This window comes from Molossus molossus, unplaced genomic scaffold (assembly GCF_014108415.1).
Source record: "Molossus molossus isolate mMolMol1 unplaced genomic scaffold, mMolMol1.p scaffold_m16_p_1, whole genome shotgun sequence".
NCBI classification, from domain to species: Eukaryota; Metazoa; Chordata; class Mammalia; order Chiroptera; family Molossidae; genus Molossus; species Molossus molossus.
The window spans coordinates 3,612,943-3,640,696 of NW_023425344.1; the positions used below are offsets into that span (position 1 = coordinate 3,612,943).

Genomic DNA, 27,754 nt, shown 5'->3' on the forward strand with positions numbered 1-27,754 from the left:
GGAAGTGTTCAGAAAAGAAGATGCTAGCCAGACCGAGAACAATGACAGAAAGTGGACCACAAGCAAGCCTTGAAGGCCCAGAAGTACAGCAGTTCAGTGAGGACCAGCAGCAAGGTGCAGGGGCCTGCGTGGGCCACACACATGTGCTCCAGACCTGGAGCCGGATGAGACCAGCACCCACAGCAGAGCGGAGTAGGCGGGTCAGGGAGGCTGCGTTTAGAGGGCATGGAAACAAGAGGGAAGAGCTCTCGATTTGCTGGGAAACTGGTCACCATGGAAGATTTCACAGCAAGACAGACTGCCAAAGGAAGAATCTGGAGTCAGATTGGCTATGAAGGGGCTGTCGCTCTGACGACAGTAAAGGTCACATGTGAAGCGAAGAGGGGCCATGCTCTCGAAGGGTCGAGAGCTGACCTTCCTTGTCAGTCTGCGCCAGAGCTGTCTCACAGAAATGTACTGTGTGCCTCACATGTAATTATTAAAGTTCTACGTCACACTAAATGCATAAAAGAAAACAGGTGAAATTAACTTCAGTAATATATTTTACTTAACCAACTATAACCATGATATCATTTCAACATGTAACTGATTTTACAAGTTATTAATAAAATAGTTTACATTTTTTATACTAAGTCTATGAGATCGGTGAGAATATTCATTCACAGCACATCTCATTTTGAAGTGGCCACGTTTCAAGGGCTCAGCAGCCACACACGGCTTGTGGCTACCATGGTGGACAATGCAGGTTTACACAAACCAACCAAATGCTACTTTTTCCTTAAGTTTTAGAAGTTCAGAAGATTCAAATAAAAGGTATAATAAAGAAGTCTGCTTGTAGTACAGCTGATTTTAATACCATTTACAAGGAAAAGACTAAAAGCATCGTTAGCAAACAAGCTCGACAAGGCCAGGAACGTGCCCTGTGCCCTGTGGACTGAGCAGTGGGAGCCGGTGTCCTGTGTGTGAGACGAGGACGAGCAGACCTTCCTCCAGCTGTTTCGAAGGACGGGTGTGATGTCAGTGGGCACAGGACGTGAGTGGTCTGTAAACACTAACCTCGCTTCATTCATCCACTGCACAAGTATTGATTCAATATGTGTGTTAAGGACAGAACCATCTTACTCACCTTTGAATTCTGTGTCAAGTGCACAAGTACATGCTCATAGACGTTTCCTGAATTATAAAATACAAAACTGCACACAAGGCAACGAACACACACTGTGAACCACGCAGCAATTCGTAATCGATTTGAACAAACGCAGGCTTCGTCACTGAATACAATCTTACATACATTTCCACTTGATCCTTTGCTGTAGGGGATAATTCTGCCTCTGGAGAAGGACACCCCTCTAACTTTTTGTGAATCTTCTCTTCTGTTATGAAATAAACATTTAGAAAGATTTGTCATGATTTAAAAAATTTCTCAAGTAACTTTAATACAAATTATACAGGCTTTTGTGACTTAAAAAGTAACTCTATAGCAGTTTGTGTTTTTAATAAAAATCTATTTCTTCAGCGTGCCAGAGAGAATTCTCTGGCGCAACCACATGCACACTGGCTGAGAGGTGAGACCTGCTCATCTCGTCACTGAGCCGGTGCTCCAGACACTCAACGGGGAGACTGATGTCCCCTCTATACTAATTAATTACACCAGAAGGAAAGAACATCTGTTTAGATTCCAAAATATTTTCTCACAAAATTCTGCACTCATGGGCTTTTATAATGATTCACCTTGATAATACTAATCTGCAAAGAAAAGTCTTAATCATAGTGCGCAATCCGTTACTTAACATCTAGGTGACAAAGGGCTGTACCCTTAGCTTAGCTCATGATACAGCCTGGGATTAAAAACAAACAAACTGTTCCCTTTAATAGGAAGTCTCAAAACTTGGTGGGTGGCACAAGGAGCATGAAGAGGACAAAGGAACAAGAGACCCTCAATCTTAGGACACAGTTCTCACTCTAACGGCTTACAGGAAAGTTGGGAAAGTAGTGACGGGGGTTCACGAGTCAAAATGACTCAATGAAATTGTCAAGCCTGCCTTCCCTGAAAAATCCGAGAGTCGGAGCAGAAGCTCCTTGCAAGCCTGAGATGATTACTGCTGACACCTTTGAAGGCCTTGATGTCAACAGGCAGATATTAATGGGAACAAGGATGGTAAAGGGAAGTATTGCTCCCATCTCTAAGTTTCAATTTGAAGACAAAATGAACCTGCTCCTGCTTTCTGGGGGCACCTGTGGGTTAAGGCACTCTGACAGCAGGGGACCACCTACAGGTGACTGTGGAGAGCTGACCCACGCTGGCCTGGAGACACACAATGAACACAAGACCCCACACCATTGCTCTTGCTGTGCTCAGTGCTGAGCAACACCCCCATGCCCGGCTGTGCTCAGTGCTGAGCACCCCCTCCATGCCCGGCTGTGCTCAGTGCTGAGCACCCCCTCCATGCCCGGCTGTGCTCAGTGCTGAGCACCCCCTCCATGCCCGGCTGTGCTCAGTGCTGAGCACCCCCTCCATGCCCGGCTGTGCTCAGTGCTGAGCACCCCACCCCCGCCCGGCTGTGCACTGTCCTCTGGAAGCAGCCCCCTCACCTTGTTTACTCTGCAGGTCTTTCAGTCGGGAGCAGAGCTCCTCCACTAAAGTCTCAATTCCAGAGCTCTGCATGAGAATAAAAATACACATTAGTTCAATGCTAGGTCTATAAAGATCAAGTATTTGTATTCTTTTGCTTTAATATAAAGGTTTAAAAAGAAATTAATTTTCTGCCCAGCCGGTGTGGCTCACTGGTTGAGTGTTGACCCCTGCACCAAGAGGTCCCTGGTTCGATTCCCGGTCAGGGCACATGCCCAGGTTGTGGGCCTGATCCCCAGTGGGGGGTGTGGAGGCAGCCAATCAATGTTCTCTCTCATTGATGTTTCTATCTCTCTCTCCTTCTCCCTTCCTCTTGCTCCAAAATCAATAAAGAAAAAATATTTTTTAAAAATTCATTTTTCATGTTCCAAAAGAAATACATTGAATTATCAATATTTAAATGAACCCAGTTTGAAAATTATACATTTATAGATCTAATTTAGCATACATATTTTATTAATTATATTCAATGGCATTTACAATAAGATCATTCCGTCTTCCCAGGGGCACAGCATCGTACTGATGGAGAAGCCTGAGGACCTAAATGCCCATCATCCTGCTAAAAGTCAGCATCTCTGTTCAACACCTATCAGCAAGGTCTTGTACTAAACTCAATATAAAGAAAAATCACAGCCCTAGCCAGTTTGGCTCAACAGTTAAGAGCGTTGGCCTGTGGACCAAAAAGTCTCAGGTTCAATTCCAGTCAAGGGCACATACTTCGGTTGTGGTTTGATCCCCCACCCTGGTTAGGGTCCTGTGGGAGGCAACCAATCAATATGTCTCTCCCACATCAATGTTTCTCTCTCTTTCTCTCCCCCTCCCTTCTTCCCTCCCACTCTGTCTGAAAATAAATGAAAAATTATCCTCAGGTGAGGATTTAAAAAAAAAAAAGGGAAGAAAAATTGCAGCCCTGACTGGTGTGCCCAGTTGGTTGGAGCATCATCCCGAACACCGGAAGGCGGAGGGTTTGATTCATACCCAGGGCACATACCCAGGCTACAGGGTCGATCCCCGGTCAAGGGGTGTGCAGGAGGCCACTGATCCATGTTTGTCTCTCTCCCTCCCCCATTCTCTCTCTCAAATCAAGAAGGAAGGAAGGGAGGGAGGGAGGGAGGAAGGATGGGAAGGAGAAGAAAGAAAGACGTATCAGTTATTTAAAAAAGAAAAATCAGCCCTGGACAGTTTGGTTCAGCGGGTAGAGCATCGGCCTGCGGTCCAGAGAGACCCGGGTTCGGTTCTCGCTAAGAGCACGTACCTCGGTTGCAATTTGTCCCCAGCCTTGGATGGGTCGTGTGGGTGACAACCACTCAATGTGTCCCTTTCGTGTCAATGTTTCTCTCTCTCTCTCCCTCCCACTCTATCTGAACAAAAAATGGAAAAATGTCCTCGGGTGAGGATTAAAAAAAAAAAGATTAAAAAAAAAAAAGGAAAATCACAAAATGTTCGAGTCCTCGTGAGCTCACGGTCTAAAGAAAACAAGGTGGTTTTTCTTTCTTAAATGAGCACGCACGGCTGCAGCCAGCAGCAGCACAGAACGCAGGCCAACACCGTCAGCTTTGTTCTCCTTTTAGGCCACGGACAAGGTATTAGTCTCTAAGCAGAAACAGTGAAACTGAAGGAGAATGCATGGAAGAGACTGAAATTGGGAGGATAAGAATAAGAGCCAACCTTTAAAGAAAAATGAAAGTTGGAAACAGGCACAAGCAAACAATCTTTTACTTATGTAAACTTTTAAACTTTAAAAATTCTCCATTTCTTACAAGTAGAAAGAAAAATCTTTTACAATGTACAAAAAAAGTGAGTGTATTTTCTAGCAACCCTGTATTTATTCAGTGGCCGAGAGTATTCAAAGTGGAACTGAGTCTCTCTAGGTGGGCACCACCCGAACAGGTGCACAAGACTGCTCGCCCTTCACCCTCCTGAGCCTTGAGGGGCTAAAAATAGAACTTTGCCCCACTCACTTAACTCAAAATGACTCAGCACAAGTATTACAGACATCCGAAGCTAGAACCGCTGCCGTTACACAGTCTGAGCAGCAAGAAACAGAACACAATAAAAATGGTTAATTGTAAACAATGATAGTTACATTCTATCCACATCAGATCACAGCTTTCACTAGGGAGACAGTACAGAGGGAGGCGAAAATGGGCCACCAGAGAATGGTTCTTTCCTTAAAGACACTCTTCAGCTATTAGTCACAAAAACCGCTCCGAGTGCACAATTCCGTTGGAAAGACTCTGCTTACCATAATGTTCAAGGTGGGATGAGAATGGCCGTTTTATTCCACTTCCTCCCGATCATGAACCTAACACCAGTGTCAGCTGACACGCTCGCTGCTGCACGCTGTTCTGTACACAAGCCTATGTCACTATGTTTCTGAAGCCAGTGCCAGTCCCAGTGCAGAACACTGAGCCTCAGGGATCGCTTCCTCCTCTTCCTTCCGTACTCAGGCGGCTGGCCATTTAACAGTCTACATGTTAGCACTGCCACAGTACCTAGATATTCTTTCTCATGCTTTGTCCTGCAAATCACCTCCACATCCTGTAAAATTCAGTTGTCCTGGATAGTAATACAGTGTAGAAGTACATATATATTTATCCTCACATATAAATGGCAAAGAAACAAATGAACTTAATGCTTAACTCTGTGCATAAAAGCAAGCTCTACCCATCAGCCCTCTGTCTTCTTTCCTTGACTGCTACAGAATCCTAGTGTGTGTGTGTGCATGTGTGCGCATTTATATATGTATTTTAATAATTAGACCCCCAGGCTATGATAACTGCAAACTGAGAAGAAACTCCGGACTGTAATTGGGAGCTGTTAATGAGAAAGTTTATTTGCTTTCTCAATTATAATATAAACTATCAGATAATCTTAATAATCATATTTTGATAGTACACCATATCTACAAGGCACTCAAGAATACTGAGAGCTACCCTGGCCAGTGTTGCACAATGGTTAGAGCGTTAGCCCATGAACTGAAGAGTTGCAGGTTCGATTCCCTGGAGTCAAGGGCATATACCTGGGTTGCAGGTTCAAACCCTGGCCCTGGTAGGGGCATGTACAGAAGGCAACCATTCAATGTGTTTCTCTCAAATCAATGTTTCTCTCTCTATCTCTTCCCCCCTCCCTCCCTCCCACTCTCTCTAAAAAATTCAATGGAAAAAATATTGAGTGAAGATTAACCCAAAAAAAAGGACAATACCCACTTAGCTCCCAGGTTCAAGTGAGTGAGCACCCTACACATCGTCAGAGCGCTCTCAGATTCAAGTGACAGCACTCCAGATCTGACAACTGCTGAACCCCGCACGGTGGCCGGCAAGTGTCAGGACATGTCCAGCAGGCAGTCTTCCAAAGGCATCATCATTCGTTGGCTTGTCACTCACTCAGTCGTCAGGAGCACCACAATGTGTCAGGCAGGACACAGACACAAGGTCCCTGCCCTCATGGCATTTACGTTTTGGTAACCCTTCTCAAAGGAAATGGCTGAGTGAAATGTGTTTGGATCTGGGGTCCCACAAGCCTGACTCTGAATTGCTTCCCTGCCACAGACTCATGGGTGGCAAGGGTGTGTGTGTGTCGCTTGTGGTCTCTGAGAAGATGGGCCTGTGCTCTCCCTGTCGGCTCACTCATTTAGCGTCCTGCTTGGCCCCACTGAGACCTGTGAGAGCGCAGGTTCTGCGTGAGACAAACCAGCCAACGGTCTGTCCTTTAACCTCCTCCCCAAACAACCCAGCCTCATCAACCCCAGACATGGCACCCAACTGCTTTAAGTCTCCACGCAGCTCTCCCACATCCCACCCTTATTCATACCCATGCACAAACTAGCATTCCTTCCCTCATCTCCTTTTCCTCAGTAAATGAAAATTCCATCTTGCAGTTGACCAAAAACCTTGGCTGTCTTCCTTGATTCCTGCCTTTTTCTCCACCCCACATCCAATCCTGTTAGCTACACCCTCAGAATATATGCAGAATCCACCCATCTTCCATGTCCCCCACCTTCCAGACTTCTACAATAGCTTCTAACCGCCTTCTCTGGGTGCCTCTGTCCCTCCGTCACCCAGCCTCGCCCTGTCCTGGCCAGTCCCAGTGCAGCAACCAGCAGGATCCTCCCAGCGTTTAAGTCGAGTTACATGCCCCTGCTCCAACTCTCCAACCCTCATGGCTGCTCAGAGGGAGGCCCATGTCCTCATAAGGGCCTAGTGGCTTCCGTGACTGGCCCAGGGGCATGCACACTAGGAGACAAGGCCTAGGCTGCCTCTGGCTGGCGGGCACGGTGAGCACAGCAGTGTGAGCACAGCAGTGTGAGCATGGTCAGCTTCGGTCACCCTGGCTTCTCCAGCGCTGGCCTGTAGAGGGAGCACCATGAGCACAGAACACTGCCCAGGCACCACATCCATTCAGTGCTCAATGAGGGATCCTTATCATTGTTTTGATGCTCTTATCATTATCCAGAATGAATTAAATGCAAACATCAGTATGCAAAGAAACAATTAATATACACGGTCAAAATTAACCTTGGAAGTACACTACCATGAAATACTTTACATGGCTTTTGTATAGACAACCTTGCATAGCTGTGTGAGTGAAATACTAAGAGGTCGTGTGTACTTCCCCTGGCAGAGATCATTTTCTGAGGGCTCCGCTGACCGTGGGAGCAGGGGGGACTGCAGCCAGACCCACTGCAGCCGGGCACTGGTCTTCGTAGGGCTCCCCGTCAGCACAGACCCGGAGTGGCTGGGGCCGGCGGCAGGGCTCTCACCCCAGAACTAGCTTCGCTGAAGTGCGCTTCTCCTCACTCCCCCGACGGGCCTTGTTGTGTTTCTGATCTACCCAGTCCCAAAATGAAAGATCAAAGCCTAGTTTTGATTTAGTTTCAAGTAGCACAATAAAAATAAAACAGAGATCGCGTCTTCCCACAACCACATCAAAGTTACAACTAAACTACAGAACAACCATCATTCAGAACTGCCTGAAATCAAGCTGAATGGAAGTCCTACAACTACGGAATTAAAGCAACAGCCACATGGAGACTGGGAGGAGGGCGAAGGGGATGGGCTGGTCCCACACCCAGGTGTGGCGGATAAAAAACAGGAGGGTACCTCGGCTGGGAAGGTCCTCCCTGAGGACTAAGGGTCCCCATCCCACACCAGGCGCTCCGCTCAGGGTCTCAGTGCCAGGAAGAGAATCCCCATCACTTCTGGCTGGAAAAACCAGCGGAAACTGAGGCTCAGGGAGGCAGAGGCGGCTGGAGCCCCAGGCAGCTCCTCTTAAAGGGCCCGCACACGGACTTATTGGACTCGCTCCCTCTAAGCTTGGAGGGGAGGCAGCTTGAGGGGCGCCAGAGACATACAGGAAAGAACTGAGCTGTTTGGCACTGGAGCGAGGGCTGGAGAGGGGGTTTCTCGGGGACAAACGTGCTGTCAGAGGCCTTTGTTCCTTTGGTGAGCCCTTCCCTGGGGTGGCAGACAGTCACCATATCTGGGACTCCAGCAACCTGGCTCACACTGGTAGCCCCGCCCTGGTGACTCCCTGAGGCCCCGCCCCATCCAACTTTCAGGCCCACTCAAGCTGTTGCCACTTGCTTAACCATAAGATCGGCCTGTCTGGGATCCTGCCTCAGGTTTTCCTAAATTCTTTCAAACAAGCAGCATCTGGTCTCAGATAGCCCCATACCTCTCGTTAAGTAATATACAGAAACAAACACAGAGAGGCAGCCAAAATGAGGAGACAAAGAAACAGGTCCCAAATGAAAGAACAGAACAAAACCCCAAGAAAAGAACTAAGCGAAATGGAGATAAGCAACCTAACAGATACTGAGTTCAAAATACTGCTTATAAGGATGCTCAATGAACTTAGTGAGGGTCTCAAGAGCATAAAAAAGGACCAGTCAGAAATGATGGATGCACAGTCAGAAATGAAGAAGGCATTAACTGAAATAAAGAATAATTTACACAGATTCAATAGTAGAGTACATAAATCCAAGAAGCAAACCATCGATTTGGAATATAAGGAAGCAAAAAACGCCCAATCAGAACAGCAAAAAGAAAAAAGAATCCAAAAAAAATGAGGATAGTGTAAGGAGCCTCTGGGACAACTTCAAGCGTGCCAACATTCGCATCTTGGGGGTGCCAGAAGGAGAAGAGAGACAACAAGAAATTGAAAACCTGTTTGAAACAATAATGGCAGAAAACTTCCCTAACTTGGTGAAGGAAACAGACATACAAGTCCAGGAAGCACAGAGAGTCCCAAACAAAATGAACCCCAAGAGGCCCACACCAAGACACATCATCAAAATGCAAAAGGTTCAAGACAAAGAGAGAATCTTAAAAGCAGCAAGAGAAAGGCAGCTAGTTACCTACAAGGGAGTTCCCATAAGACTGTCAGCTGACTTCTCAAAAGAAACTTTGCAGGCCAGAAGGGAGTGGCAAGAAATATTCAGAGTGATGAAAAGCAAGAACCTACAACCAAGATTACTCTATCCTGCAAAGCTGTCATTTAGAATCGATGGCCATATAAAGAGTTTCCCAGACAAGAAAAAGTTAAAGGAGTTCATCACCACCAAACCGTTATTATATGAAATGATGAAGGGTCTTTTTGAAGAAAAAGATAAAATATATGAACAAACAAAATGACAATGAATACATATCTATCAACAATGGAATCTACAAACAAAACGAACAGGCAGAACAGAAACATTCTCATAGATACAGAGAACATTTTGTTGGTTGCCAGATGGAGGGAGGGTTGGGGGAATGGGTGAAAAAGTTGAAGGGATTAAGAAGTACAAATTCATTGCTAGACTGACAAACCTCAAAGGGAAAGGGGTTGGGGGGTGGGAAGAAATAAACCAAAGAACTTATATGCATAAGCAATGGACACGGACAATAGTGTGGGAAAAGGCGGGAGGGGGGCAGGAGTGGGGAGGAGGGGGTCATTGGGGGAAAAATGAGGAACATCTGTAATACATTCAACAATAACGATTAAAATATAATAACAATAAATAAAAATAAAACAGAAATATAACTAGTTATTAAAAACAAACAATACAAAAAACTCTAACTCTAAGGATAGAGAAAACAGAACCCAGAACCAAGTGAACTTAAGGAATCAAAATAACAACAGTTGGCACAATTCAACATTCTGTCTTATGTTTTCAAAAGGAAGATAGAGAGGTCTGGACATACTTAACAGGATCATATCACGCATGTACCATGTCTACTGAAAACAGAAACAAAACCTACAGCTTAGGAAAGTGTCACTCGGCAGAAAGTCCCGCCAGGGTCTGGGCTGCCTCTGGCGGAGTCGGAGCCCCAGCCTCTTCACAGGCCCCGCACTAACTGCACGCAGAGCAAATGCAAAACGCATCTCAGAAAATGAGCACCAGACACTCGTGGGTGTTTACACGGGTGAGCAAAGGGATCAGCAAAGGCAGTGCCCATCAAGGCCAGATCTCCCGGAGAAATGAACACCAACTGCTCACAGATCTTCACAGGTGCTGACAAATTTTAATCAATGCACCTAAAATTAAACTTTGGCACAACTGAGTGTCCATGCTACTTTGGCAACATCTCTCCAATAAAATTACTGAGCTGAGTGGGTCAAGAGCTGTGCCGTCAGGCGGGGACAACGTGTTGTCAACACACAGTGGAGGCACAGCGCCATGTCACAAGGATGCGGCCGTGGTCGGAGAAGTGAGCCCGTCTACGTCGACCAGGCGTGCGCAGAGCCCAGTAACTCGGGGTGCTGCTGTGGGAACCACCAGCACTGCACCTGCGATGGTCGCACAGGCACACGTGGAGAAATGAGAACAGAACTCACCTCACGTGTGACACTAACACTCACCTCCACCTGCTACCTACCAGAGCACTTCTCTCCCCTCGCTCCCCAAGCACTCACAACTCCCGGCAGATGCCTGGCTCTTGTATTTCCTCCACCGACTTTAATAAGATTTACAAATAATCATTTTCTAGGAAAAAACAATGTAACTTTTTAAATATGAAACAAGAAGGAAAGAGTAAGATAAGACACACATGCCTCACTGGGTCTGAAAACAGAAACCCCACGCTGCCAGCCAGGCAAGGAAAGCTTCCCCGAAGCCCAGTGCAGGAACGGGGACGCCAGCCACCGCCCCGCCTGCGCGGTCCCACCTGTCCTGCGGGCACCACTGCCGGCTTACAGCCCACCCAGGAGCCGGGCTGGGTCACACCTGCCTCCTCTCAAGGTGCACTGCAGCCGGCCTTGTTTTCACTCAGCTCCACCACGAGTCCAAGGCTAGAGTCATTTCTCAGTAACTTGGGTCAGAAATAAGATCCCTTCCCAGATCAAAAGCCCCCACTCATATTTTTCGCCCAACCATGACTCAGCAGCTTCTTTGGATGGTTTAAAGAATTTACCTGAACTAACCTCTCACTTTTAAAAACCTCCTGCACTCTAAATTCCTTTGAAATCTCCAAATTACTTTACCAACCTACTTCCTTCAGTGCCATGTAGTAACCACCTTTGGGCAACTGTCCACCCTCCCCTCTTCTCCGAGGGTGGCTCACCACTCAGAGCCCCTGCCGTAGGACTGGGCCTCAGGCACTCCATTCCCTCCCGGCAGCTTCTCAAACCAGGGGTGGACTCCTGCCCAAGCCTAGCCAGGCAGACTGCCTTTTTTTTAATCCTCACTCCAGGACATTTTTTTCTGTTGATTTTTAGATAGTGGAAGGGTGGGGGAGGAGAGACAGAAAAAGAAACATTGATGTGCGAGAGACATTGATTGGTGGCCTCCCACATGTGCCCTGACCAGGGCCGGAGGTCAAGCCTGCAACCCAGGTATTCACCCTCGACCGTGAATGAAACCCAACCCGAGATCCTTTGGTTCTCAGGCCGACACTCCAACCACTGGGCAGTGCCAGCCAGGGCCAGGCCAACTCGCTTAACTGTATGGAGACTGGAGCAGCCTTCCGCGGTCATGCTGAGCTAGGCTGCGTGGCCCTTCTTCAGCATTGTGTGCCGAGGCTAAGAAAGCCAGGCTTCAGCCCTGGCCAGATTGGCTCAGCGGTTGGAGCGTCGGCCTGCGGTCGGAGAGACCCGGGTTCGGTTCCCACTAAGGGCATGTACTTCGGTTGCAGTTTGTCCCCGACCCTGGTTGGTCGTGCGGGTGGCAGCCACTTGATGTGTCCCTTCACGTCGATGTTTCTCTCTCTCTCTCTCTCTCTCTCTCCCTCCCACTCTATCTGTACAAAAAATGGAAAAATATCCTCGGGTGAGGATAAAAAAAAAAAAAAAAAAAAGAAAGCCAGGCTTCAAGTAGAGGGGGATGGCCCAGAGGCAGAAGAGAAGCACAGGAGCGACTCACAGATGGGTCATCATAGAGAATGGCCTGGGTGTCTGCCCGTCATCCAGTCCCCAGCTCGGGCCACTCCTCAGGCCGATGCGTTCCCTGCACCTGGTTCCATGAGACCCTCTATGCAAAAAGTCCCACTTTTTTCTCAACTAAGTTATGTTCCTGCCCTGGCCGGTTTGGCTCAGCGGTTAGAGCGTCGGCCTGCGGTCTGGAGAGACCCGGGTTCGGTTCCCGCTAAGGGCGTGTACCTCGGTTGCAGTTTGTCCCCAGCCCTGGTTGGTCGTGCGGGTGGCAGCCACTCGATGTGTCCCTTTCACATCGATGTTTCCCTCTCTCTCTCTTCCTCTCTCTCCCTCCCACTCTGTCTGTACAAAAAATGGAAAAATGTCCTCGAATGAGGATAAAAAAAAACACAAAGTTATGTTCCTACTCTTTGTAATAAAATGGTATCTAACTAAATAGCCATATGAGTAGTAACTTCAAATTCCCATCCCATTGTCTGTGAAGCAGTAGCTTCAAGAAATCAGAAGTTGCCCTGGCCAGTTTGGCTCGGCGGTTAGAGCATCGGCCCACAGTCCAGAGAGACTCGGTTCCTGCCAAGGGCATGTACCTCGGTTGCAGTTTGTCCCTGGCCCCGGTTGGGGACATGTGGGTGGCAACCACTCAATGTGTCTCTCTCACATCAATGTTTCTCTCTCTCTCTCTCCCTCACACTCTGAAGATAAAGGCAAAAATGTCCTCGGGTTAGGATAAAAAAAAAGAAATCAGAAGTTAAAAAATCAAAGCGGTGGGGAAGAGGAGGACAGGGACAAGAAAAAGGGGAACTCTTTAAAAACCAAGCATGCAGTTCAGTGGAGAGAAATTCAGTGCCTTCTAAGTGATGCAGTGCTCACTCTGAGACACTCGAAGATGAAAAGATGGGCAGCTCCCAGTCCTGCCCCAGCAGCAGTCGTAAAAGGAAGACAGAGGTGAGGGCTCCAAGGCTGGAGGCCACGCGAGGCGCATGCTCTCCAGGGCAGCTCGGAGCAGGACGAGAGCACACAGCTGGGCAGTAGCCAGACAGAATAACTTCTAGATGCTCAGGGGGCCAAAGCTGGTCATCTCAACACCAGACCCTTAGACAACGTAGTTCAGAAAGAAGTTTCTGGAGGTAGGGAACCTCTCTAGATACCCTATATGAATCCTCTGAATTTAATTTTGCATTTTAAAGGTACTTTACACTATCTCAAGTAGAATGGTAAAAGCAAAACAATTTTCTAATTATAATCTCAAAGATTAGATGTTATAGTGAGTAACAAAGTAAGAATTCACAGTACTAATTCAAATAGATGACTGTATTCTAAAACTATTGTTATTTCAGGATGCTAAAGGACATGAGAAATACTTTATATAAAATGTTAAAAGATTAACAAAATACTCCATTGTGTATATGTACCACAGCTTTTTTATCCATTTGTCTACTGATGGACACTTGAGCTATTTCCAGATCTTAACTATTGTAAATAGTGCTGCTACGAACATGGGGGTACATATGTTCTTTCTGATTGGTGTTTCAGGCTTCTTATGGTATATTCCTAGAAGTGGGTACATTTACACAATGGAGTACTATGCAGCTGTAAGAAAGAAAGATTTCTTATCCTTTGAGACGACATGGAGGGACCTGGAGAGTATTATCCTAAGCGAAACAAGCCAAGCAGAGAAAGACAAGTATCATATGATCTCACTTAATTGTGGAATATAATGAACATAACAGTCTGAGGAACGGGGTAGTCCCAGAGACGTGGAAGTGGGGTACAGACTGACAATCCCCAGAAGACGGGGTAGGAGGGAGAGATAAACCACAGAACTTATATGCATGTATGCATGGACAACAAAACTGGGGACAGGTTAGGGAGGGTGGGGGGGTATCAGTGGGGGAAAAAGAAACATCTGTAACAAAAATAAATAAATAAATTTTAAAAAAGATTAACAAAATAATTGTATATTTTCTAATATACAAAAAATTATAAATCAGAAGCAAATACAATGTTCTTAAAATGTCAGAACTGTTATTATATTGTTGTTGGAATATTTGATGAACTACATATAACTTAGCCATTAGAAAGAATAAAGATAATATATTAACAAGATGAAATACATATTAAATGGGGGGAAAAAGGATATAAAATTTTATGTATACTCTAATTACAATGACACATATAAAAAAGATATATTATATAAAACTATACATATATAGTTTTTCATAATCTCTCTCTCTCTCTCTCTCTCTCTCTCTCTCTCTCTATATATATATATATATATTAAAAATACCATAAAGAAAAAAGGTAGTAATGTGTATGTTACAGTGGTAAGATCATGAGTAGTTCATTTTTCTAAGTTTTTTTGGTCAAGATGTTAACTTACAAACTTTGTCAACACCTCAGTCCCTTTCTTCTCTGAAGCATCGGAAACGCAGCGCAAACTCACCTCGTCAGAAGCAGATCGAAGACACTGGACGGCAGCTTGTTTTTTCATTTCTTCTAGCGTCAGATCTGAGCACTTTTTCTTACTCTTTCCCCATTTCTTATAAGCTCCTTTTTCCCAGCCCAGGAAGATGTCATTCTCCTAAAATAGATTGGACAAGTTTCAATGACCAAGCATAAAAAACAAGTTTCATACGCTATTATTTTCCACATACTTGCACATCCCTTCCCCTACCAAACATGAATTCATAAAATGGTACAAACTGACAGAGGACGAGACCACAGAACACTGTCGGTCAGAGCACTTCAGGATCATCCACTGGTTTGACATCTACTCCTGAGGTTATGGATTACTTATGATCTTAATAAATATGGCCCATATATTTAAGGTAAACGCTAACAAGCAACCCCCACATTTGGCTGTGAAGTCAAGCATAATTTAAACTTCGGTATGAGTCCAAAGCTATACACACAGCGAAGTGCCCTCCCTTCTACACTTCTTACTCTCCAACAGTGAGGCTCAGGGTTAACAGTCCAATCCCTATCTCTACATCTTGTAGTCTCAAAACAACCAGATATAAAATATTTTAGGTTGCCATTTAAAGTTTATTTTTTCCCTTGATGTTATATGCCCATTATAAAAATCTGAAGAAAATCTGAGAAGTCGAAAAAAAAGTAGGCAAATCACCCATGACTATTGCCCAGTGAAAACTAGAATAATCTGGTCTGCTTCGTGTGGTCTTTTTCTTATGCTTTAAAACACAGAGTTGAATTCACACTATTTGTATAATGTTGCATTTGACTTATTATATTGTGAACAATACCCCAAGTTACTACAAATTCTTTAACTACATAAAATTCCATGATGTTAGGTTTACTATTTCCCCAGACTGGGACTTCTTAAATTTAATATTTTTAATTACTTTGTTTTGTCTTTTTTTTTTAAGCCTTTATTTAATCAATTATGATGAAAACCAGTGGACTGACAACGAGACGATATTAAGAAAATTACTCAGGCCCTGGCCGGTTTGGTTCAGCGGTTAGAGCATCGGCCTGCGGTCCTGAGAGACCCGGGTTCGGTTCCCGCTAAGGGCGCGTACCTCGGTTGCAGTTTGCCCCGGCCCTGGTCGGTTGTGCGGGTGGCAGCCACTCGATGTGTTCCTTTCACATCGATGTTTCTCTCTCTCTCTCTCTCTGTTCCTCTCTCTCCCTCCCACTCTACCTGAACAAAAGATGGGAAAGTGTCCTCAGGTGAGGATTAAAAAAAAAAAAGAAAGAAAATTACTCAGAAGAGTACCTGGCCTCCAGGGGACCCTCAAGAAATAGATACAAATGAATAAGATGAAATAAAGGAGAAAAAGCACAATAATAATAATAATAATTCATTCAAAAGATCTTTAAGATCAAATCATACACCATCAACTGTCTAACCTGATTTTTACTTTAATTCAATACATTATACTTTTTTGTAAAATATAGTTTTATTGATTTTTTAGAGAGAGGAAGGGAAGAGAGAAACATCAACCGGCTGCCTCCTGCACACCCCCTACCAGGGATGTGCAGCCCAGGCCTGTGGCCTGGCCAGGAAAGGCCTGGGACCTCTCAGCACATGGGACATCAGTCCACTGAGCCACACTGGCTGGGCCACACAATACACTTCTATGCCAACAGACAGGAGTGCAAGAAGGGTCCATCCTTCCCTGCACTCATCATAATGATAACTTTTTACTTAATTTTTTTCTTTTTTGGCTAATCTTCACCCGTGGATATTATTTCCATTGATTTGTAGAGAGATTGGAAAGGAGGGAGGCAGAGGGGGAAGAGAGAAAGAGAGAGGAACATTGATGTGAGAGACATATCGACTGGTTGCCTCCCACACGCCTACCCCCACCCCCACCCCCCGTCTGGGTCCGGGATCAAACCTGCAACCCAGGTACGAGCCCATGACTGGGTACTGGGCTAAGCACCAAGAAACCACTAAGCCGCACTGGCCAGGGCTTACTTAATTTCTTAGGCATGTTTGCAGATTTAATGAACCAAAAAACATCCTTTCTGGCTGAGTGGTGTCCATTCCTTTTTCCAAGGGAAAAGGTGTTTGAGAGCCAAGAAAGAACTGTCGGTGTATGTCCACCTGTCCGACATGTTTGGCTGGACTACACCTGAAACCTGACGTTTCTTATCAATGATATCTTCTGGAGATAGGGCTTGTCCTTTAGCAGGAACAGAGGACAGAACCATAACAATGCAGATTCGAAGCTTCTGAAAGCAGAGAAAAATGGTCTAATTTTCTCTGTTGTTCACAGAACGTAAAACAGGTAGAAAAGTTACTGTATGATAATGAACAGGACTCCTTTCTGTTCGAGCTGCTGAGACAGGCTCTTCAACTTTACTGAGCGTTATAAACACGTGTCCCCACGGAGGTCACATTACAGCTCAGCAGAAGTAACACACATTCAAAGGTCCCAATCAAGTTTTACTATACAGACAGGACTTAAACAATCCACATGGTCATGCAGCCAGTCCTTCTGGAGGGCAGTCTGACAACATTACCAAAAATCTTGACCATGCACATGTAATTTCACTCCAATAATTCTACTTCTGGGGCTTTACCCTACGGCCAAAGTCACCGAGGTGTGCACAAAGTCAGCTACAGTGATGGCAAATGCAGAAACAAGCTAAACGTCAAATGAGGAAGATTTGGTAAATTATTATTCATCCAGGCGATAAGGTATTATAACCACTAAAGAGACTATAAGCATATTTATTCACATGGAAAGCTACCCACAATATGTATAAGCAAAGTAGTTTACACAATAGTGTGATCTCATGTCTGGTTAAAATGCACACCCATGCACACACACTCATACTCCCTTAGTGTGCATTAAAAGCTCTGAGGGCGCCCTGGACAGTTTTGCTCAGTGGTTGAAGCATCGGCCCTCTGATCGGAAGGTTGTGGGTTCGATTCCCAGTCAAACACATATGCCTGGGTTGGGGGTCGTACAGGAGGCAACCAATTGGTGTGTTTCTTTCTCTCTCTCTCTCTCTCTCTCCCACCTTGCCACTTTCTCAAAAAAAAAAAAAAAAAAAAAAAATCAATGGAAGAATATTTTCAGGTGAGGATTAGCTAAAAAAAAGTCTAAGAGAAATGTACTGAGAGGTTACTGAGAAGCTTTTGTGGTGAGCAGGAGCAGGGTACTATGATTCTTGTGATTAGGTCAGATTCTTGTCCTGGCCGGTTTGGCTCAGCAGTTAGAGCGTCGGCCTGAGGTCGGAGAGACCCGGGTTTGGTTCCCACTAAAGGCACGTACCTGGGTTGCAGTTTGTCCCAGGCCCCGGTTGGTCATGTGGGTGGCAGCCACTCAATGTGTCACTTTCACGTCGATGTTTCTCTCTCTCTCTCTTCCTCTCTCTCCCTCCTGCTCTATCTGAACAAAAAATGGAAAAATGTCCTCGGGTGAGGATTTAAAAAATAAATAAATAATTAGGTCAGATTCTTTTAATAGTCAAAAGTTTTCATTTGTTTTTTTGTTTGTTTTTTTTTAAAATCCTCACCCAAGGACATTTTTCCATTTTTTGTACAGACAGAGTGGGAGGGAGAGAGAGGAAGAGAGAGAGAGAGAGAGAAACATCGATGTGAAAGGGACACATCCAGTGGCTGCCACCCGCACGACCAACCAGGGCCGGGGACAAACTGCAACCAAGGTACATGCCCCTAGCGGGAACCGAACCCGGGTCTCTCCGGACCGCAGGCGGACGCTCTAACCGCTGAGCCAAACCGGCCAGGGCTTCATTTGTTTTTAAAAGGAAAACCTACAAGTTAAGAACAGAGGAATCAGAAGAGTTCCTGGAGATCACCACGTGGAACAGGTACCTGGCATCGCTCTGCTTCCTGCCTGGCATGCCTTTGCTCACACGTGGATTCGTCCACGCGTCCAGCACCCATTTCAGTGTCTTCGCTGTGGCCCCAGGGACTGTCAGAATGAACACAAGCCCAGCCCTGCTGCCAGGGCCCACAGCCCAGTGTGAAATAAGAGCAGGAAGCAAACAACCGCGGCACGGCTCTGCTCCGAAGGCCCGTGGGAAGCACTCGGAAGGGAGGAGCACACGTTTCCCTTGGCCTGGTTGGGGAGCACAGGCTGCCCACAGAAGGAACGGTCAGGAGCGCGCAGTCTTAGAGAACAGACATGGGGGTGCAGTGAGTGGGGAATATCAGGCAGAAACAATGAGCTGACGCAAGGGACGGCAAACTTTTTCCGTAAGGGCAAATAGTAAATACTTTAAACTTTATAGGTCAAGCCCTGGCTGGTTTGGTTCAGCAGTTAGAGTGTTGGCCCACGGACCCATGAGTCGCGGGTTCAATTCCGGTCAAGGGCATGTACCTCGATTGCAATCCATCCCCGGCCCTGGTCCAGTCGCAAGGGAGGCAGCCAGTCGATGTGGCTCTATCACATTGATGTTTCTGTCTGTCTCTCTGTCTCTCTCCCTCCCTCCCACTCACTCTAGCTGATGATAAACAGAAAAGTATCCCCTGGTTAGGAATAAAAAAAACAAAAAAGTTTATAGGTCAAGAGGATAAATCAAGGGTACAATGAAGGTACTTTTACCAAAGAGAGAGAGGGAAAATAAATTTTCAAATTGTTTACTGATAGAATTCAAAATATGATTCAGTACCATTTTTTGTAACACAGGTCTACTAAAAAGAAGAATGGAATTCTTTTTGGGTGAGATAACATTCGCTTAATCAGGGCTCAAAGTTCGTGTTCTCTGTCATCAAAATCAGTTACAAATGGTCGTTTGTTAATGCTCATGTTTTAAATAATAGCTTTATTGACACATACTTCACATGCTATAAAATTTAAACTGTTAAAGTGTACCATTCCGTGGTTTTTAGAATAATTCACGCGGTTATGCAACAATCACCGCTAACTTTAGAACATTTATTATCCCCAAAGGAAACCCTGTCCTCAGTAGCACACACTTCCCATTCCTCTCCTGAGCCACCAGTAACTACCAATCTGCTGTCTCTGTGGATCTGTCTATTCTGGACATTTCCTATAAATGGATTATATGATGAATGTCCTTTTGTGTCTGACTTCTTGCACTCAGTGGGATGTTCTGGAGGCTCACCCATGTTGTGGCATGTATCGGTACAGCTTGCATGGATGTACCACCTTATGTTTATCCATTCATCCATTGATGGGCATTCAGGCTGTTGCCTCCTCTTGGCTATTATGAATAATGCTGCTATAAACAGTCATATACAAGTGTATGGACATATATTTTCAATTCTCGTTACAATCCTAGTAGAATTGCTGCGTCCCACGGTAACTCTGACCTTCTGAAGAACTGCCAGGCTATTTTTGAAAGCAGCTACCCCATTTTACAATTGCACCAGCAGTGTAGGAGTGTTCCCATTTCTCTACATCCTCACCAACATTTGTTATTGCCTGTGTTTTTTATTTTAGCCATTCTAGTGGGTGTGAAGTGGCTCATCATGGTTTTGATTTTCCTAACAACTAATGATGTTGAGCATCTTTTCATGACCTTATTGGTCCTTTGGACATATATCTATTCAAATCTTTTGTCCATTTTTATATTTTCTATTCTGAATACACATCTTTTATTAGCTATATGACTTGTAAATGTTTTCTCCAACTCTATGAATTGTCTTTTCATTTTCTTGATGGCATCCTTGGAAGCACACAAGGTTTTCACTGTGATCAAGTCTAACGTATCAATGTCTTCTTTGGCTGCTTGTGCTTTGGGGTCATATCTAAGAAACCATTGCCTAGTCCAAGTCACAAAGATTTCCTCTTATGTTTTAAGTTTTATAGTTTGACATTTCAGTCTACAGTCCACTTTGAGTTCATATCTGCAGGTGTATGATGTAGGAGTCCACCTTCAATCTTCTGCCTGTGGCTGACCTGCTGTCCCAGCACCTGTGTTGAAAAGACTGCTCTTTCCCCATTGAATGGTCTTGTTAGAAACCAACTAACTATCATAAAGACTTCTAGACTCTCAATAACAAACTGTCCTGATTATTGGAGCTTTGTAGTAAGTTTTGAAATTGGGAACTGTGAGTCCTTTTTATTTTATGCGTTATTAATTTATTCAATTTATTTATTTATATTAATTTTTGTTACAGATGTTTCTCCTTTTTCTCCCCATTGACACCCTCCTCCCGATTCTGCCCTGACTCACAGCATTGTTGTCTACGTCCATTGGTTATGCATACATGCACATAAGTTCTTTGGTTTATCTCTTTTCCAAGATTTTTTAGGCTATTCTGGATCCCTTGCATTTCCATATGAATTTAAGATGAGCTTGCCAATTTCTGCAACAAAGGCAAATGAAATTGTCATAGATTGGGTTGAATCTGTACATCAGTTGAGAGAGTATTAATAACATTAAGTCTGCCAATCATGAACAAGGGATGTTTTTCTACTTATTACGTCTTCTTTGGTTTCCTCCAATGACATTCTTTATTTTTAGTGTGCAAGTCTTGCACTTCTTTCGTTAAATTTATTCCCAAGTGTTTTAATTCTTTTTGACACTATTGTAAATACAATTGTCTTAACTTCATTCTTTAGGATTTCCTATACATAAGACCATGTTGTATGTCAAAAGAGATATTTTCAGTTCTTCCTTTCCAATCTGGATGTCTTTTTGTTCTTACCTAACTGCCCTGTTAATGCTGATTTATAGGAAGATTTTATGTATTTCATCTTTGAAAATGTCTTCACACTCAGATACTGCCAGAGACTGACGGTAAACCCGGGCATGAGTTTAACTGAACACACAATCCTCAGAAGGCGTTCAGAAAGCTCTGCTGGACCCAGTCTGAGAGTCGCCTTTCAGCGTCCTTGTCACTGTGCTGCAGACTCATCGCTCACAGGCGAGAGTCAGGGGAAGCGTCTCGACCGAGCAGTGGTGGGTTTGAGATGCAGGTGTTGCCTTTGCCGTGTCCAGGTGTGAAAATGTGGCTGGAATTGCAGTTTGAGCTTGAACAACACACTGCTGCACATGTGCAGGAAATCAGAATATGCTTCTTTTAATTTTTGTCAGAATAAAAAATGTATAATGCCACTTGATATTATTTGTGATTCAAACAATGTCAGCTGTTAGAATGACTTCACTGCATTATAAATTTTGCATATAAGTGTTAGTTTACCTTATAATTTTAGGTTGGGTTCATTAAGAAACCACGCTGTGCCCAGCCAGTGTGGCTCGGTGGTTGAGCGTTAATCCATGCAGCAAGAAGTCACCAGTTCAATTCCCGGTCAGGGCACATGTCCAGCTTGTGGGCCCAGTCCCCAGTCCCTAATGAGGGGCGTCCAGGAGGCAGTCAATTGATGCTCTCTCTCATCGATGTTTCTAGCTCTCTCTCCTTCTCCCTTGCTCTCTCTAAAATCAATTTAAAAAAAGAAATCAAGTCTGTAGCAAAAGCTACACAAAAAACAGATATAACTGCATTCTGCTCTTTCCACTTATTATATTTGACAGCTTCTTTATTCTATTTTTTTTCTGGCTTCATGTACTATGTGAATGTATTATCACTTATTTAAGCAATACAATGAACTAATAATCAGATCTTAAAAGAACATGATATTTCTTTAAAGTTCTAGGTGTTTCACCCCGGCCAGTTTGGCTCAGCGGTTGGCGCGTCGGCCTGTGGACCAAGGAGTCCCAGGTTCAATTCCAGCCAAGGGCACGTACCTCAGTTGTAGTTCTGGCCCTGGCCCTGGCCCCGGTTGGGGTCATGTGGGTGGCAACCAACTGATGTGTCTCTCTCACATCGACATCTCTCTCTCTCTCTCTCTCTCTCCCCCCCTCCCACTCTGTCTGAAGATAAATGTAAAAATATCCTCGAGTGAGGATTAAAAAAAGTTCCAGGTGTTTCTATTTCACTGCTTTCAATCTCCTGTGCTGTAGTAATTAACAGCCACTAGACATAAGCATAAAATATTAGACATGTGCCAGATGTTCACCCAGGAAACGCAGTAAAATTAAGTATGACTTTGCAAAGTCCTAATCTTAAAAAGAGAGCACAATTACCAAGTACAAAAGAAGATATGGCTAAAGATCTCAGCGTTGAGAATCTACCAGGAACTTCTTCAGACACTGCTGCAAGGTAACATAAGGCTACAGTTTTGACTGACTTTCCCTTGCTGTCTTTTATCAAAAAGGAAACTGGAGCTGGAGGAAGAAAGAACATGACATCCGGAAATGCAGCTGGTGTCAGGGAGTCTGCTGCTCGCCACTCGGCACCCAGCCCCTCCCACACCCTCCCGTCAGGAGCATTCTGGAAAACCAAACCATGATGTGTCTGAATGGGACAACTTCCACTCCATCTTTGGGTTCCAATTGGCTTAATGCAAATCAGTGTGTTTTATCCTTTTAACTCAAGATTAGCTCAGCGAGAGGCATGTGACCAATCAGAAATGGGGGGGAGGGGGGCCCTGGGAATGTAGGGAACACATCCTCCAAATAGTATGTGGAAAAAAAGTATGTTGCACTCATTGTCATTTGCTCTCTATCCCCAAGGAGCTGGCTGCAAACCGGCCGATAGGGAGGCAGACAGAGATGGGGCACAAGCCCTAAATGTCGATGTGAAGCTCAGAGTGGACCAGGCTGGGGCTAGCCCTACTTTGGAACTTTTAGTTATATAAGACTTCTTTCCCCAGTTTAAGCCAATTTTTGGCTGCTAGTAAATAAAAGATATAACTAGAAATTAAAGAAAGGCCTTAGTAATAAATCTACTTCTCATTGCTCAAAAGAACTACAATTTGCCTCTAAAACAGAGTGGCTCTGCCCTGGCCGGTTTGGCTCAGTGATTAGAGCGTCGGCCCAGAGACCAAAGAGCCTCGGGTTCAATTCTGATCAAGGGCACATACCTCGGTTTCGGTTTGTCCCCGGCGCTGGTCAGGGTCATGTGGGAGGCAACCAGTCGATGTGTCCCTCTCACATCGATGTTTCTCTCCCTCCCTCTCTTCCACTCTAACTAAAAAAAAAAAATCAATGGAAAAATATGCTCGGCTGAGGATCAACAACAGCAGCAAAGCGAGTGGCTCCAATCAGACAAGCATAATTTCACATTAACTGCATCCATTCTGTCTCCTGCTGGGTCCCAGCCCAGTGACAGAGCCCTCACTGGCCTCCTGCCTTCACTGCCCACCCGGCCACTCACCGCCACGCTCGCCCTTTGCACTGCTGCTAAATACAGCAAGGGGTCTTTTTGTCTCGGGACTAAAACATAAGTCCCTTAACACAGCACATCAGGTTTTTCAAAATCACTTTCCCAGTCTAACCTCCTCCCAGTCCCTCACCATACTCTTCTGGCCTCACAAATTCAGGCTTCTTCCTGTTTCTGTGACTTCCTTTCTTCCTCCTTCAAGCCGGTTCAAGTGTCATCTCCTGTGACCCCCACTGCCTTGGTCGTCATGCACAGGGCCCCATGCTCTGCATAGCCAGAGGGTTTCACACCTTCCTAAACTGGCAGGCGCTTCTCAGGGACCACCCCAGTCATCTCGGCACCCCTGGCGCCTGCCAGCATCCAGCACGTCTCGGGCACTGACACAGTGAGTAAAGAAGCTAACATGTGCATGAAATATGATGTTTATATTCAAAACATTTTCTCTCTTTCATGAAAGGATTTTATAAAAAACCCACGTTTTTATGGTATCTTAGGGAGTCTGTGAACGTGCGTTTATTACTAGCACTAACCCTATTCCTTACGTGCCAAGTTCAGGTGATGGCTGTCTGCTGAGTGACGGAACACGGTATGCAGCCACGTGTGTAACAAGTGGGCTGAGCGGCACACACGTGCTCAGTCTCACCTGGCAATCAGGGAGCACTCTTACTTAACCTGTGGACAAACAGGTAATATAACAATCCAGCTACTTTTCCAGAATGATGGACTCTGAGCTAAAAGATACAATTAGGGGATTTAAAAGAAAATGCAACAGCCCTGGCTGGTTTGGCTCAGCGGTTTCAGCATTGGCCTGCGGTCCAGAGAGACCCGGGTTCGGTTCCCGCTAAGGGCCCGTACCTCAGTTGCAGTTTGTCCCCGGCCCTGGATGGGTCGTGCGAGAGGCAGCCACTCGATGTGTCCCTTTCACGTCGATGTTTATCTCTCTCTCTCTTCCTCTTTCTCCCTGCCACTCTATCTGAACAAAAAATGGAAAAATGTCCTCGGTGAGGATAAAGGGAAAAAAAAGAAACTGCAACAAAGTACCGTCATCTAGTATGATACTGGTACAAAGACAGACACAGACCAGTGGAACAGAACAGAAAGCCCAGAAACAGAGCCTCACATACATGCTCACATGATTTCCAACAAGGCTGCCAGGGTCACTCAGTGCGGAAAGGACAATCTTTTCAACAAACGGTGCTGCGAAAACTCTTACGTTCACATGCAAGAGAATAAAGGTGGATCTCTACTTCATACCATAGACAAAAATTAACTCAACATGGATCGAAGATTTATGTGTCAAAGCTAAAATTATAAAACTCTTGGAGGAAACACAGGGCAAGGCTCCATGACACCAGCCTCGGCAATGATTTCTTGGATACTACACTACAGGCACAGGCAACAAAAGAAAAAACAGCCAAAATGGGCTTCATGACCATTTAAACATTTTGTGCATTAACAGACATATAAAGGACTTCCAGTAAAGATGGTGGCACACGTAAATGCGGTGCTCACAGGCTCCCACAACCACAGCAGCATCACAACTAAACTTCAGAACAGCCATCGTCTGGCACCATCGCAACCTGCTGAAGAGAAGCCTACAGCGAGGGCTGAGAGCAGCAGCCACATCCAGACGGGGAGAGGGGCAGGGATGCAGAGCCAGCTGGTCCCACACACAGGTGTGGCAGGTGAAAACTGGGAGGGATATCTCAGCTCTGGAGGTCCCACATGAGGCGTGAGGGGTATCAGCCCCACACCAGGTCCCCAAGCCCAGGGTTCCAGTGCTGGGAAAAGAAGTTCCCATAACTTCTGGCTGTCAATACCAGTGGGGATTGGAGCTGAGTAAGACAGAGGGGTGCTGAGTCCCAGGCAGGTCCTCTTAAAGGGCCCCATATACAAACTTACTTGGACTCACGGCCTCTGAGCGGCAGCAGCTTGAAAGGCACCAGGGACATATGGGAGGAACTGAACTGTCTGGCATCAGGAAAGAGCTGAGTGGCAGCTTTCTCCCAGACAAAAGTGCTGGCAGAGGCCATCGTTCCTTTGCTGCCTGCCCCGCTCCGCCCAGGGCTGAGTCTCCATCAATCTGGCTATCACTGTTAGTCCTGCCCTGGTGATTCCCTGAGGCCCTGCCCCACCAAATTTGCAGGCCCACCTAAGCTGTTCCCAGTGGCTTTTCCATACAAATGGTCTGTCTTGGCTCACACTTTAGACTTTCTTACAATCTCTCAAACAAGCAGCATCTGGCCTCAGTGTGCCCTGTACCTCTCACTAAGTGGCCCCAGGCCCCGCACTAGCAGCAGCTGGCCGTGGTTCAAAGCTTAGCCTTGCCTGGGCACCTCCAAGCCCAGCACAAGGAGCAGCCATCTGTATATCACTTTGTAGCTGAGGTCAGGTGGCCTTGGCAGAACACAGATGGTGGCTGACCTTGACTTGCATCACCAAGGAGGCCCCAGAGCCAGCCCAGCACACCTGGTGGACAGCTTCAGATCACATCAAAGCACCACCTAACCACCTCCACAAGTGACACACTCAAGGGGTGGACTCGGTGGGCACTGGAGCCCTGCTGAAGTAAGTCCTGCTCTGTGGGGTGGCCCCTGCACAGCTGCTCCTCCACAGCAGTTGCACCCAGGCCTTGCAGCCTATCTGCCTGGGGTAAATCCTTCTCATTGATATGCAACAGTCATCAAAGCTCAATTACAATAGGAGGGTGTGCACAGCCCACATGGGGGCTTGGTAAGAGGCTGTGCCACTGGACCCCACAGGACACCTACTAGTACATCAGGCCACTCTACCAAACCCGGGAGGGGGGTCATCACACAGCAGCTCCACCCAGGACATAGAAACTAACACAGGGAGGCTGCAAAATGAGGCAACGAAGAAATAAGACCCAAATAAAAGAACAAAACAAAACTCTAGAAAAAGAACTAAACAAAATGAAGACAAGCAATCGTACTAGATGCAGAGTTCAAAACACTGGTTTTAAGGATGTTCAACGAACTTAGGGGAAGAGTAGTTGAACTTGGAAAGAATTCAACAGCATAACTCAAGACATGAAAACCATAAAAAAAAAAAACAGGAAGAAATGAAAGATACACTAACTGAAATGAAGAATAATTTATAGGGAGTCGATAGTAGAGTAGATGAAGTGATCTGGAATAAAAAGAAACAAACAAAAAAACAACAGCAGCAGCCAATTAGAACAGCAAAAAGAAAATAATCCAAGAAAATGAAGATTTCTGAGACAACTTCAAGCATACGAACATTCACATCACGGGGGTGCCAGAAGGAGAAGAGAGAGAGAAAGACATTGAAACCTATTTGAAAAAATAATGACAGAAAACTTCCCTAATCTGGTGAAGGAAATGAACATACAAGTCCAGGAAGTAGAGTCCCAAATAAGATGAGCCCAAAGAGATCCACACCAAGACGTATCATAATTAAAATGCAAAAGGTTAGCCTGGCCGGTAGAGCTCAGTAGATGAGCCTCATCCCATGGACTGAGAGGTCCCAGTTCAATTCACATGCCCAGGTTGTGGGCTCAACCCAAGTAGGGGCCATGCAGGAGGCAACCAATTGATGTTTCTCTCTCACATGGATGTTTCTATCTCTCTCTCCCTTCCTCTCTCTCTCTAAAAAAAAAAAAAAAAAAAACCAATTAAAAATATATTTAAAATAAATAAATAAAATGCAAAAACTTAAAGACAAAGAGAGACTATAAAAGCAGGAGAGAAAAGCAGTTAGTTATCTACAAGGGAGCTTGCATAAGACTGCTATTTTTCAACAGAAACTTTGCAAGCCAGAAGGGATTGGCAAGAAATATTTAAAGTGATGAAAAGCAAGGACCTACAACCAAGATTACTCTACCCAGCAAAGCTATCATTTAGAATCAAAGGACAGATAAAGAGCTTCTCAGGCAAGAAAAAGCTAAAGGAGTTCATCACCACCAAACTAGTATTACATGAAATGTTAAAGGGTCTTCTTTAAGAAGAAAAAAAATACTAAAAACACAAACAGTAAAATGGCAATAAATACATACCTATAAAATGAATGTAAAAGAAAATAAAGGAACAGAAACAGAGTCAGAGATATAGAGAACATTCTGATGGTTGCCAGATGGGAGGGGAGCTGGGGGATGG

The 27,754-nt window shown here is 45.2% G+C and overlaps 1 protein-coding gene across 1 annotated transcript in view; it reads right to left on the bottom strand.

Annotated features, from left to right (window-relative positions):
- The window catches only part of KIAA0232 (KIAA0232 ortholog), a 59,631-nt gene that overhangs the window by 22,423 nt on the left and 9,454 nt on the right, over positions 1 to 27,754 (bottom strand). The window contains 3 exon segments of the mRNA XM_036255024.1: positions 1,292 to 1,373; positions 2,593 to 2,659; positions 14,430 to 14,567. Coding sequence (XP_036110917.1) covers positions 1,292 to 1,373; positions 2,593 to 2,659; positions 14,430 to 14,567 — 287 coding nt within the window.